Consider the following 14,575-nt stretch of genomic DNA (forward strand, 5'->3'; position numbering starts at 1 on the left):
AGATATCAATATATAATAATTTATCCAAATTAAAGTTATATGTTTCTCCTTTAAATTAGAGTAAACTACTATTTATTTGAATACTACAACTGTAACTATTATATAAAAGAATATATATATATATATATATTAGTTGGACAAAACTACTTAACGAACTATTTATTTAAGACATGTTGTCAAATTATACTAACTCAAACTTTTATGAATATAGAATTAACGTGTAACTTATTATTTTGTCCCAATATTGGGAATAAATTATATTTGTGTTTTAAATATTTAAATCGTCTTATTTATATTTCTAACGTTTATAAAAGTAATTTAATATTATCCTACCGTTAATTATACTAACAAATCAGATTATATTTTTCAATTATTCTCATTTGAATATATTCATTCTCATTTATATCTCATTTGAATGCGTTTGATTTTAATATTATACCCACTATTTATATTTAGGTTCAATTATATTCCTAAAAAAATAAATTATTTAAATATTGTAAAGATTAGTTTCAATTTTTAATGAGTTGTTTTTTGGAGTAGATCATCGGTTCTATCCCATACATTTATGTTTTTAGTTCAAAAAATTTTTTAAAACTCAACCTAAAACTCATAATGTGTAATTGACGACAGAATAACATTAATTTACTTTTACAAATATCAAAAATACAAATACAACGATTTAAATGTTATAAATACAAATAAAACTTATCCAAACATTGAAGACAAAAACAATAATTTACTCTTTTTACATCATTAAATTGTTGGTGTTATATATATTGCTTCTCTTACACATACATGATACACCCATGCATAATCAAACTTCAATGACTTTATATCCTAGAAACAAAGTATAAGGACCAAATTAGTAATAGTTGATAATTGATTTTGTGATAAAATTTCCTAATTTATTCATCAGCAATGTCATAATAAATTTATTGTCAAAGTGTGAATTTTTTTCATTATATATTCTTTAAGTAGGAAAAAAAACATATGAAAAATATATTGATTGGCTTGATTAGAGCCCAACTAACTTTTTTTTTTTGGTGAATATATATAAGATGAATCTATTAAATCATAAAGCAGTTAAAGTAATTAATATGATTTATAAAAAGCATCAGCCATGCTCTTTCTATGATAAACCAAATAGATAATAAATAAAAAATATCCAATTAAACCATGCTTATTTAGTTTAGGAGCTTTTAAAAGGATATAATTTTGATCTTATTAGAGCATATGGATTAAACCTGCAAGCTAATATATTTATATATATTGTCACTTATTTATACACTAATAATTATGATTTAAAATACAATATATATAATATGATATTAGAAGAGCAGTAGTTGGGTAAACATAAAAAATAAAATAAAATAAAGTATACGGAAACATATGATGCCCAACAAGAAAAAGAAAGCACATTATGGTAATATTTATTTGCTTTATCTTGCTTTAGCTTTATTTTTATTTAAAGAAAGTTAAGTGATAGGAATCCATTATCCATGTCCTCCAAGCACTCTAAGACAAATTGAGTTCAGAGATGAGAAAGCAATGTTAGCTTTACGACCTAGAAAAGGAGATTTCAAACACCACAAAAGTTTAGCTTAGGAAATTGAGTGGTTAGTATGTAGCCTTACACACACCACTATTCTCTCTCTCTCTCTCTTCTCCATTACTTTCTTCCTTCCCTCCTTCCTTGACTACTTACTATTACTAAATGGGGTCTCTCATTCTCTCTATATTTAGACCTTGGCTTCAATTCAGGGCGTCCACAACCCCACATCTTCCTCCGATCCTTTCCCTTTCAAAATCCACTCCATTAATTATTATGCAAAATTAATGGACTTTCTTTAATTCATTTTATTCCATAGTTTTCTTTCTAGGACTCTATATTCTTTTCATTATTATGACCTACATATATACATATATACACCTACCTACTCCTCAATTAACTAGTTTAATTTTCCCCATCTACTTTTACAGATCTTGATACTAAGCTTCATTAATTCCTCCATCCACTCTTACTCTCACTCCTTCTCTTCCGATCCTCACTCAAGAAGGAAATGAGAAATGATCTACGGTTTGATCATGATCATTATCATGAAATTATGCACATACACATACATACATATATGTCATGACATTGCATTTATATATCGATGTCATTGCATATATACATGCACATTCTGTAGGTTTAATTTGTTACTTGCTAGCATCCTTACTAGCAATTTAGTCCTTTAAACTCCATGATTACACATCCATATACACATTGCATGCTTTCATATTCATGTCTCTGTAGGTTTATTGTTTGATTTTTTTTCCTTGATCTAGATCACATCACATTTAATTAGTTGGATGAATATATGTTTGTGTATGTGCCTGGCTCCCTGTATGCCATTTTTAGAGCCTATTGAAATTTCGATAATCTCTGTAAATGGCGTATGAGGAGCCAAGCACGCATATGTTTCATATACATCTATGAAAAATGCTTGGTTAGGTTTATTAGAATTTAATTATATATATATAATTATATATAATGTCTAATAATTAATATGATTCTCTAATTTCTTATAAGTTGTTTATCATATGTTATATATACATAAAATACATGTAAATTATTTCACATAGCACGGCATTGTCATTTTCAAAGTCCAGGCTGTGTTAACTCTGGAATCAACAAGATATATGTGCTTATCCTTATTTCGTTTTATTGTTTTTGCATAATAATGCTGACCTAGGAAACAATATATATCACTTGTATAACAACATTACTAGGTAAATATTCCCTCATTTTTATTGTTGGGGCTTATATGTATTAGTCTTTGTTTTATTTTTCATCTTGCCGACTCTTATATATACTATTTCACTGTGCATTAGAAGAGAAAAAAAATCTTATAATAGATAAGAAACTGTAAAAGAGTATAAGTTCCAATGAAGTAGTATTGTTTGTGAAAATGATCATGATAGTAATAATAAAAAGAGAAAATATAGAATACTAATTTTTAGTTAATTAATATTAGTTAATTTTAGGATTTAGATTTATAATTTAAGATTTAAAATCTAAAATTTAAAATAAACAAAATAATTTTAAAAAATTAATTGATATTAATAAAAAAAAGTAATTATCTAATGTTATTCTTGTAAAAACTAATTACCTCTTCTTTTTTAATCCTGTAGTCATGTCATGCTTGTCTACAATAGCATAAAAAGAAGCAATAATGTCATCATATGATACATTGTATTTAGTACGCATTACATATTTAAAGATAAAACCCACAATTTTGTATGATGAGAAGTTAATTAGTCACATGGTAAATGCCAGTTTTGACTTCATTCAAATTACTGCTTCTTCTAATAGGAATAATTTAAACAAGTTGGCAATTGAAGGCATATTTTATTTCTCAGTGATATAAACATAACATTTCCATAAGTTTATATGTTATACATATACATATTGTTCATTAATATGCATGATTTCTTAATAATTTTAGTTAGCATGTTTATTGAGAGAATTACATTGAAATATATGAAAATAAATGATAGAGTCAACCTACCAAGAATATTTACCTTCCTTACCTTAATATTAACATTATTGAACATGGTTTATAGCCTTAGGAGTTATTTTTGATAGTCTTAAAAATATGGGTATGGAAGCTATTATTCTATTAGAAATTATTGTCCAGGTCTAATCGAAATCATCTTTGAACAATATAAACTAAAGCAGATCATGCTTTCTAAATTCATCTCAATGTTATGTATAAAAGGGCGAAAAAGAGTCAAATAAACTTATGATTTTTGAGTTAAATGTGAAATTTTTGGCAAACATACTTAAATTTTATAATTAGATTAAGTGGTTAATTAACCAAGTTGTGAATGGAATAAAAATATATATAAGCCAAAGTAGTAAACTAGACTTAACTCAACTCACTCCTACTCTTAATCCTTTTATATTAATTCTTCACGCTATGATATTTTGCATGCTGGAGTCCCTTCATACCCTGTTCATTCATTCTTTGTCATGCAAAAATGTTCAGCATTAAAATTATGTTTCCGGCATATAACCTAATTCACTTTCCATGGCAACTTTTATGGAGTATATGGAAACATATCATATGAGATCAACATATGATATAAAATAGAACCGATTATAATAAAAATCTAGTTAGGAATTGGACCATTTTTTTCTATACAATATTTGAGGCAACAACATAACCAAGTAATTTTGGCATGTAGGGATGTATCTTTAATTCTTTATTTACGTTGAATTATTAAATAATAAATATCCATAATTAAAAAGATAAAAACATTTTCAATAACGGTATTTGTATATCAAACATTTCAGACACTGATCATATAAATTTGTTATTAATTAATTTTGAATTTAAATTATCTTTTAATTAAGAATAAAGAGAGTGGATAGTAGACGACAATGGATTGTAGCGATGGTGAATGTATTATATATATATAAAGCTTATCCGTAAGCGAAACTACAATATTATTTAGGTAATTAATACCTAAACGAATTCATTTTTCGAACTTATTATCATTGTTGTTATATGTCACTATTTTGTTATAATTTTAATTTGTTTGATTTAATTAGGTCAACATGTTGAGTATTTTAGATTGTCAGGGGCCTATGAACATCCTAATCTTATTAAGAACGATAATAGGTGGATAGGTAGATGACTCACTCATGGGGCCATAGATAGAAAAGATGCCTAAATGTCAAAGGGATATTTATATATAATCCAATCATGCATTTTGTTTAAGAAAGGATAATTTAGTTCCATATATATAAAGTTTGGCCATATATACATCCATTGATGAAGATCAAAACAGTGATTTGTATCTAAAGGATGAGGAATGATGTGGTGTTTGTGCCTTTGTTGGCAATAACAAATAAACAAACAAATAAAGCTACTTAATAATAATACAAACTAAAGATCTATAGTGGGTTGTGAGACATTTATCTACCAAAAAGATTGCATAGCCCTAATAAACAAGACAAGATTAAAGGATCACATCCCACTAATATATTTAAAACTAATATTCAAGAAAAACAAATTAGGGAAAAAGAAAAGTCGTATCAATAGAAAAAATTTCTTGTTAATTTACTTTGGTTAATTAAGATATTCAGAGAAGAATAACTGAAATTAATTTTCTTGAGCTGTATTATTGGAACAATATAATTAATGTGCGTGTGAAACATGTGCATGGGAGTTGAAGAGGTTTCCTCGCCCTCACGCACAAAGCAGAGGGAGATTCATCCATTAAGGAGTTTAGGTCCTACATGAAAATGTAATCATAGATGTTTGACAAATAGATGCATGTGAGGTGGCAAGAGCTGGTGTCGCCACTGCCATGCATCCTAACCACGTTACTTATTATTAGTGATAAAGAATTGAAGGAGATTATCACACAAGTAATTAAGATAGATGGAAGGTTGTGAAGAAAGTACAACACATAAACATAGTACCTTTAACCTTTTTCCGTTTATATTTTGAGAGGCACTTCAATATTCTTACTTATTGGTTTTATTGCATGGAGAAAAATTGTATTTTTTTTATGGTAGATTATTAATAACAAATGATTGAACATGTGAAAGTGATGAAGTGAAAACGCATATATATACTAGTCAACAAGACAAGGATTTGATTCCTAGCTTGCTACCTTACATTTCGGCTACTAGGGTGTTTCATTAGCCAGTCACTAGATTAGGTGATTAGCACACAAATTAAGGGTACACGATGCATAAAGAACTGTTTTTCCTCTCTCTACTTTTAAAGACTTACTGAGTATCATATAATATAATTTGGATAGTATATATGATATGAAATGTTTAAATCCCATTGTAAAACAAATGTACCAAAATAATGGCAGCTTTATATAAGAAGCTGAAGAGCAATTTTAATACAATTCAAAAGATATATTACAAGAGTATGTTTGATTTTTTTGGGTTTTGGGGGGGGGGGGGGGGGGGGGGGTGTTGTAAAACTGGTGAACATTCATAAATGAATTTCAAGGCATGATAATTTTCACCTCATTTGTTTCCTTCAACTAAATATGCCCTAAAGTGGAATGGACCTCTATTCTGATTTTTGAAAATGAGAAAGAAAAAAAAAAGTATAAACAACGTATTCATGTTTGATCCTAAAAATGCTTCAACATATAAATATACTATACACTTCTGACTTAGAAATGTGATGTGGGCACCTCAACTATATGTACCTTGATGAGCAAAGTATTCACAGACATTTTCCACTCTTTTAGCACTCAACTCCCTAACTTGTATTTTCTTCTACTTTTACCCTTACTCCTGCTTTCTAGTTTTTGCTTCCTATGTTTTCCCCTGCAAAACAGGTAGAACTTGATATCAAAACATTTTGCATGTGAAATAAATAACAAGGATTTTGAAGAACAATGAAGATATTTATTAAAAGAACAAAACAATGCTTTTTACTGTGTGGGATAGACACAATTTGTGGCTTATAATTTGTTTTGCTTCACAAATAAGGACAACGGGACAACAAAGAGAGACCAGAGCAAAACTATTCACGACCTTAAAGGAACGAAAGAAAAATTTTGGAATTTGAGAAAGCGTGGAGCTTTCTGTTCTTTAGTCAAATGAGCAGTGACTCACCTTATTTTTTCTGGGCCAAATAAAGTAAATAAGAAAATTTTGTTTGGTCTATTCATTTTAACATGCCCAATTGAATATCCACTGACTAAATTCAACTCAGAATTCTATATCTTGCAAATCGCTTTGTAAAAATCAGCACAAGTTTTTATTCAGCAAAGACTGATATATGATACAACAAAAAAATTACTCCTGAAGAGATGCTGTTAAATTATGAACATTTAATTCTGTGAACTACCACTGCACGTGGCTTGAATAATAGCAGACAGATTACCAATTGAAATGGTCATTGTAATGTTCAAAAGGGTCCAATATTTTGTCAGGTTTGGCTGTAAGTGATACTGATATGCAGCTCATCATATACCCAAAGGAGGAAACAAGACAGGCCACAAAATAATTCAATTGGAATAGGACCTAAACTTGGTGTCTTGATGAATATAAAAAAATTCAATCCAACGATCTAAATGGGCAGATGAATTTAATATCTTACCATGGTGGCAAAAAAGAATGAACTGCATATCAGTCATCAACCCTACCATAATTTTTTAACTTGTATCAATGCATTATTACATCAGAAGAACCTTTTCAGGACCACGGATGTACCCCACCACTGTCATCTCATTGTTAACTTTTTATCGCTAGCCTCTTCAATTTTGACATGAATTACCCCATGCCCAAGACTACAATGTTGTTCCATAGCATCAAATTAAACAGCAAGGCTCTAATACTTTATCTATATTACATATTTACATAGTTCAAGATTTTGATTATCAAACAACAATTTACTGATTTAGAATAGCCTTATCAACAAGGAAAAGAAATGTTACCTTTTTCTTCACCTTGGTACTGAACATAGTTTTAAACTCTAGGCATTCTTTGGGTTAATTTGCTTGAGTGCAACAGTGGGAGCTATTCTGCTGCTTCTCCTCTGATGTTCCAGAACAAGTTCTCCGGCAAACCAGTCAAGTTTCTCGGAATTACTCTGCTCTGATATTCTCTTTCCTCCAAGAAGCACTGACTCTACATTCTTTTGCTTCAACATCTCCTCAGCCATCTCAGTTAATATTTTTACATTAGCGGAACTTGTATCTATATCCAAGTTGGGTACACTTAGTCCAATACTTGATCCATTTGCCTGTTCATAAGAACTGTTTAGAACAATTTTTTAATTTAACATGTAACAGTAAATATTCTTAAAGGAGAGAGGGTGTCATTAAAGTGGTGTTCATTTTAATAAGGGTCTAGAACTTAGAAGTTGTTTGCTATATGCACAATGAGCTCTATAAAGAGCAAAAGGGAAAAAACAATTGAAGGATTAGATGCACACACATAATTAAACAGAAATAAAAGCCAAAATTTCAAGTGATGATAGCTGCTTAGAACCAACTTGAATAGGATTTTTCAGTCAAGGCCTTCTTAAAGGACTCTCCTTGAAGCATTTAATGCTTTTGCTATAAAAAATACCACCCTTTGGTCCTACAACTTCAAATGTGCATTCATGATTCATCCCATTTCATCAGAGGGACTAGGCACATTTCATTGCATGAAAACCAAGCTTTCCCTATTATTGATACATTCTTATAGGACAAAATGTATTGGAGATTACCGGCAATAGATATCCCCTTTACTCACAAGAAGTACAAATCCAGCTATCCAAACCTGATCCTATCAACTTGCAACATACAGACAAGGCAAAAATCATTTACCGAGACCCCATTCTCCTGCCATTCATCTGGTGTGAAATTGACTCAATTTAATGCCCTTTTTAACGTTTACGAAATTAACACGAGTTAGGTAACTCAAAAATGAACCAGTTAGTCCTAAACTTAAGGGCAAATAGCAGTTTTGCTGTTGACATTCTGAACAAAGAAACAAAATCCAACAATTCTCCACCACAGCACCACACAAGAAGACAACCGACCTTTCAACGGAAAACACAGAAAACATCTCATTTCCTGAGCCAACCAAAAACAACATGCCACCGTTCCTCCCAAAAATCATGTGCACCACCAACACTCATTATGTTAACCCCAAGAGAGGGGGATAAAATTATAAAAAACTAAATAAACAGATAAACTCTTCTCATTTCAACCATAATATATTCTCATGATTATGAAATGAACCAAATTGATTCAACCGTGCATCACTATACCATAAACATCCCTAACATAATAATCACCTTGTTTGCACAGAATTAAGTCATTTCAAGCAAAACAAACATGTCAAATTGTAATGTAGCAAAGACTTGAGGCTTGGTTAAAAATTAAAATGGTAGTCTAAACTCTAAAGTGAATAATAATTCGAAATAACAAGAAATTGCATGCCAGTGTAAAACAGTTTTACTACCTGTATTCGAACATAGTTGGAGGTGCAGCCAGCATTAGCGAAAGCCATGCCGACAGCCTGGTCAACGAGGTCAGCGGAGCCATCACCGGCGATTCGAGCCATGGGCCGAGCCCAGTCCTTGGGCTTCCAACGCTTGACCTGGTCGTAGCCATATTCCATCAGCTCCAAAACCTGACCCGTTCCGAGAGACAGCACCAATATGTCCTCCACACCTCTAACCATTGGGAACTCCTGCTTGTTATGGATCACGTGCGTAATTGCGGCCCCGGTGGGGTTCACCGTCGCCAAACTGCCGTCCACCGCAAGGCACCCGGTCCGACCGTCCAACGACCTCATTTTAACCGGATCGAACCGCCCTGGTTCAGCTGATGTGGCCATGCAAACCTCCCAGAGCCGAAAGTCGAAGCTGTCGCTCTCAAGCGCGTCAGCGCGTGAGAACAAGAACGCCGCCGTACTGGACAAATCGTAGCACGGTATGAGAACCGGTTTAAGCGTGTCCTTCAGCGTCAGGCTTCGACCGTTCGAAACAAACGCTTCCTTTAGAGTTTTTTCCAATCCGGCAGTGGCAGGTCGGGTCGAACCGGAAGTTAAACTCCGCCGGAAAAATCTACGGGCGCCGGAAGAGCTCGGACGATAGAACCTCCTCCCTCGCTCCGCCAGAAGTTTCCACGTGTCGTCAGCGTGGAAAATCGGCCGCCGATGATCCTCTGTGGCGGAGAGCATCGCGGCGAATATGCCTCCGACGCCGGAGCCAGCTACGACGTCGAAATAATCGGCGATTCTGGCGTCAACGTTGCCGGATTTCTTCTTGAGCGCGTTCTCTAGATAAGCCAGAGCTTTGCCGGCGAGGATTCCACGCATGGCTCCGCCACCGTCGATGGCGAGGATGCATACTTTGCCACGCTGACTCCGAAGCAGACGTTCAGGGTCGGAATTTGTTGGACTAGCGAGTTGCTTCGGTAAACAGAGCTTAGGTTCGTTGTAACCGAAAAGGAACTTTGTCTCGAGAATCGAGAAGATTTCATAGCTGAGTTTATCAGTGTCAATGCTCGGCTCTTCCATATCCGCAAGATTATTAGAATCCATTTCTTGACAGAATCAACGAAATAATTTTAATTTGTTTTTCTTGAGCTGAACCTTCAAGCTACGGTTACCTTGTGTGTTGCATGGGATTGGATTCAATCTAATAAAAAAACGAAGAGAAAGAAAAATGGAATTGTGGTTGAGAATGTCAACAAGTTTGAAAGTGATGAATGTTGAACTAAGCAGAAATACAAACATACATACCTTTCTTTACGAGTGCTTTGCTTCCACGTGGCAGTTTCCTGTTTTCCCAAACACCCGCTTTGACGCCTCGCTCAGTTTCGGCGTTTTTGTTTGTTCAAACTTTCAAACTTAAAACTCCAAGTGTTGTGTTATGTCATAATCCACGTTTTTAATATTATAGTGCATGTATCATCCTATCACGATCGTGTTGTTGTTTTAAATTAGTTTTAGCTGAGATCAAGTACACCTTTGGTTAGCTATACCCGTCTTTGTACAAAAACCATAACTACATAATTATAGATTAAATTCTTACAAATAACTAACATCCTACGCAACCAATAAACCAACCAGCACATAAAAACAAAGCAGGAAATTGCCATATCACCAATGGATTATTAGTTGTACAGGATCATGGATAAGTGACGTGGTCATTATCCAAAATGTTGTCCCAATAATGTGTAGTGTAATAATCTTAAATACTATTTTGTTTTGGTCAACATACGCTATTCTTTGTTTTCACGCCTTTTATTATTATGTTATCATTATTATTTGAGGCGTGATTTACACACCTAATAAATAAACTATTTTTTTTCGCACGGTATCTTCCATTCCAGCAGATTAATGACTAATTTGTCGCGGTATATAGCCAATGAGTTGCTGCAGTCTCCATCTCGGGATTTGAATTCTCGACACTTGTTTAACCGGACTAGTGAGCTAATCATTAGACCAACCTAACTTGGTTAATAAATAAACTAGGAAAAGTATACGTAACCAACAAAATTTTTGAACAATGTGTAAACAATGTGAATTAATAGGGTTAAAAGAATAAATTTAATTAGTAGCATTAAATTAGGGTGTGGACTTCCGTTGCTTTTGAAAGAATTTGAGAGTAGTATTCAGCGGGACTGCCTTTCTTAAGCAGTTTCTTGTTTTTTTTCTCGTTCTTAGTTTTTGTTTATTTTCTTTTAAGTTACCAAAAAAATTAGGGTGTAGTGTATTTTTATTTGATTGGTGGTTGTTCATGTTGTTCAAAATTTTCATTGTTGCTGTAGCACTCCCCAATAAATTATTACTAGTAACTTACTTTCGCATCCAACATTGGGCCTTACCAAAAAACACATTGGGCCTATATATGTGGCTTTGGGTATTCATTAAGTTCCAAATCTATGGCCTTGAAGCCCAAGGAATTATTTTCACATGAAATACAAAACGTTTATTTTTTGTGTGGGCTTTGTCCTTTGGATCAAGCCCGGACCCCAAAAACATGTGTGTTATTGTAGGCTTGTAGCATGGTGGGGACCATTTTCCAAGATATTTGGAGATCACAGAACAAGCAATTGATTAATGTTAACCATGTGTCACTTTGTCCACTCATGGATTCACAATGCATTACTCATTTTCGCTCTTCATCATACTTAACTCTCAAAATTCAGAGACATGCAGAAGCAAATTCAACATGGGCAGCAACAAATCCACCAAGGAAAATTATTAGCTTCAAAACAAGCAAGTATGATATGTTGCAGCAAAAGGCATCAGTGAATTGCAGCAAGAAGGGTTCTTATGCTAGAAAGGCAGAGAAATGCTGCACTCAGTTAAGCAATTTTGCTGAGAAGACCAAGAAGAAGGGTAGTGTTGCTGGTGCAGTAGCTCTAATCATTGGTACTAGCATTGGTTCTGGGATTCTTGTACTTCCACAGAAAGCCTCTCCTGCTGTACAATACTCACTCTTCTCAAATAAACTCTCAGTTTTAGTCTGTGTAACTTTAAGCTTAGATCAAAGTTTATGGTATTTATAATTTACCATTGATGGATACTGTATACATATGTGAATAAAAGTGAAATATTTGTGTATCTTAGTGTAATGTGTTAATTATCAATCAAATTAGTTCTTACTCGACAGGAGAAATGTCCTATATAGTTAAAGTTATTTGACTAACTAAAATATATTGTGCAATACACATATGTAATTGCAGGGATTTATTCCAAGTTCTGTATCAGTGATTCTATGTTGGGTTTTTCTCCTCATTGAAGCACTTTTGCTAGTTGAAATCAATGTGGCTCTGATGAGAAACAAAGAAAAGGAAGAGGAAGACAATGAGTTGGAGGCGATTTCTATCAGAACCATGGCACAAGAAACACTAGGAGTTTGGGGTGGATCATTAGCAACTATTGCTTATGTTTTCTTGGCATATAGTTCCATGGTTGCCTATTGTTCCAAGTCTGGGGAGATCCTTTTCAAATTGATGAATATCCCAGCACCAGTTTCTGGTTGTCTATTTGCCTCGCTCTTCGCAATGCTCGTCTGCTTTGGAGGAACTCGCGCCACAGATCAAGTGAACCAATATCTAACTGCTTCCATGATTGGTACATAAACATTTGAACTATGCCTGCTTGTGAATTCTGATTTGTTATTAACATCCTTCAAAAACTTTGGAACAGCCATTTCTTTTCTTACTTTCATTTATTGGCATTGTGTAAACATGACCAAAGATCACTAAATGTTGTGTTATTCTGTCACTGTGACACACTTTAGATTCTTGTTAGCAGGTTTATTATTGGCTATTGAGGTGGTAGCTGTTCTGTTTGGGGGATGGTCAGGAGTAGGGGGCAACAATGATTGGACAAAAGTTCCACCAACCATTCCTGTAATTATTTTTTCCCTTGTGTATCATGATATAACACCAGGTAAGAATCTGAAAATTTTTATCTGGCTTTATTATTTTCCCTAAGTACTCTTGCATGAGATCAGTAACTGTTTTTTTCAAATCCTTACAGTTCTTTGTGCTTATTTGGAAGGCGATCTTACCCGCATAAGAGCTTCAGTTATTCTTGGTAGTCTTGTTCCACTGGTGACATTGCTTGTCTGGGATGCAGTTGCACTTGGTTTAGCAGCTGAAGCTGAACAAGTAATTGATCCGGTTGAGTTGTTATACAGGTAATTCAGCTTCTGCAGAATAATTTGGAGAGAATACTGAGAAATTTAGAAATGGAAGTTGGATAACTAAAAGTTCATAAATGTCAATGGCTTAGGGTGAAATGGAGTGGTGTTCCACTTATGGTTGGAGCATTCTCTCTTTTAGCTCTAGGCACATCTCTTATTGGCACCCTCCTGGCCTTCTCAGAGTTCTTTAAGGAGCAACTGAAAAGCTTATCTTGGCATTCCACTTCAGCACAAAAGGTAAATTTTTACATATATGTAATGTAACTAGAACATTTTGATAAGAGAATAAAAACTATGTGACATGATCACAATTGTTATAACTGATGAACAGAGCTGGTTGGGCAGGGAAATTGGTGGGGCAGGAATAAGGTGAATCTTACAGCTGTCACAATGGTAGTTGCACCTTCTTTGTTTGTCTCAACAACATTTCCAGATGCATTCTCAGCTGCCACAGATATTGCTGTAAGTTGAGGAAGAGGGTATTCTATCTTTAATGGGGCATTGGGAATTAGTTTGTCTTTAATATATATTCATTGAGATGGTCTGGTTCTTAAGCATTGTTGGATCAAGTGCTTATTATTAGACCAAAAGATATAGCTTAACCTTTATGCAATAGTTTAAGTATACTAGAGTCATTTACATATAAGAGACTTCAATTCTGCATTTTTGTGACTGTTGATGCTTGATTCGGAATTAGGGGGGCTACTGCATGTCAGTGCTCTATGGAGTTCTTCCACCGGCGATGGCATGGGCAATGGACAAGGGTGAATCCAAACATTCTGGGGAAAGGGAGTTGTCCAATGCTAGGCCTGCACTTATTGTGGTTGGACTATTTGCATGTGGCATTGTGGTGGAGCAAATTATTCATGATTTACTAGTATTGCACCTATAATATACTTCTTGGTTTCTTATGAGAGGTACTGAAGTAGGTTCTACAAAGCACTCCCTCCTGCTTTGGCAACTGAACTATGCTGGATGATTTTGAAGGAAAGAGGAGATATGTCATGGTGCTGATAGTTTGTGAAAGCACTGTTGAAGGAATATAGAACTTGCTACATTCAACTCTGCATGATTGAACTATGCTGGATGATTTTGAATTTCTTTAGGATGTATACAATATGCTTCTCAATCTGTAATCTGTTCATAAATATCCATTTTTCTTCTTGTTTTGAATACTAAGGCGCCTTGAAAATTTTATATATTGTGAATTTTATAATGGACAAAAAGTTATTTTCCTACTTTTATACTGCATACTTTCAGATTCTCAATCTAAAGAACAAAGTTAAAACTGATTATCCATAATGTCCATGCAACTCTGAACAAGGCTTCTACCTCAGTTCTTATTAAACCATTAAAAAAAATGACCTTACATAAAAAAAAGAATAACA

The 14,575-nt window shown here is 33.6% G+C and overlaps 2 protein-coding genes across 3 annotated transcripts; one reads left to right on the forward strand and one right to left on the reverse strand.

Annotated features, from left to right (window-relative positions):
- Positions 1–5,983: 5,983 nt before the first annotated feature.
- LOC130980171 (patatin-like protein 6) lies at positions 5,984–10,397 on the reverse strand. Its single transcript, XM_057903819.1, has 4 exons — positions 10,268–10,397; positions 8,981–10,163; positions 7,462–7,769; positions 5,984–6,346 (listed from the first exon to the last, which is right to left on the reverse strand). Exons 2-3 carry the CDS (start codon positions 10,064–10,066, stop codon positions 7,500–7,502), a joined length of 1,356 nt encoding a protein of 451 aa, XP_057759802.1. The 5' UTR covers positions 10,067–10,163; positions 10,268–10,397; the 3' UTR covers positions 5,984–6,346; positions 7,462–7,499.
- A 1,212-nt stretch (positions 10,398–11,609) lies between these two features.
- Positions 11,610–14,425, forward strand: LOC130980170 (uncharacterized). 2 transcript variants are annotated; one of them, XR_009086888.1, is made up of 7 exons: positions 11,610–11,958; positions 12,220–12,610; positions 12,794–12,931; positions 13,022–13,181; positions 13,277–13,424; positions 13,519–13,649; positions 13,885–14,425. XR_009086888.1 is itself a non-coding variant. In XM_057903818.1 (7 exons), exons 1-7 carry the CDS (start codon positions 11,620–11,622, stop codon positions 14,077–14,079), a joined length of 1,488 nt encoding a protein of 495 aa, XP_057759801.1. In that variant the 5' UTR covers positions 11,610–11,619; the 3' UTR covers positions 14,080–14,425. The 2 variants fall into 2 exon arrangements, 1 of the variants encoding a protein (XP_057759801.1); XM_057903818.1 differs by having other exon boundaries at positions 13,533–13,649.
- Positions 14,426–14,575: the final 150 nt, after the last annotated feature.

This window comes from Arachis stenosperma, chromosome 5 (assembly GCF_014773155.1).
Source record: "Arachis stenosperma cultivar V10309 chromosome 5, arast.V10309.gnm1.PFL2, whole genome shotgun sequence".
NCBI lineage: Eukaryota > Viridiplantae > Streptophyta > Magnoliopsida > Fabales > Fabaceae > Arachis > Arachis stenosperma.

Coding starts and splice junctions, on each gene's coding strand:
- LOC130980171 (XM_057903819.1), bottom strand. CDS start 10,066: ATGGATTCTAATAATCTTGCGGATATGGAAGAGCCGAGCATTGACACT. Junction 7,770..8,980: donor CCAACTATGTTCGAATACAG/GTAGTAAAACTG, acceptor TCTTATGAACAG/GCAAATGGATCAAGTATTGG.
- LOC130980170 (XM_057903818.1), top strand. CDS start 11,620: ATGGATTCACAATGCATTACTCATTTTCGCTCTTCATCATACTTAACT. Junction 11,959..12,219: donor CACAGAAAGCCTCTCCTGCT/GTACAATACTCA, acceptor ATGTAATTGCAG/GGATTTATTCCAAGTTCTGT. Junction 13,425..13,532: donor ATTCCACTTCAGCACAAAAG/GTAAATTTTTAC, acceptor CTGGTTGGGCAG/GGAAATTGGTGGGGCAGGAA.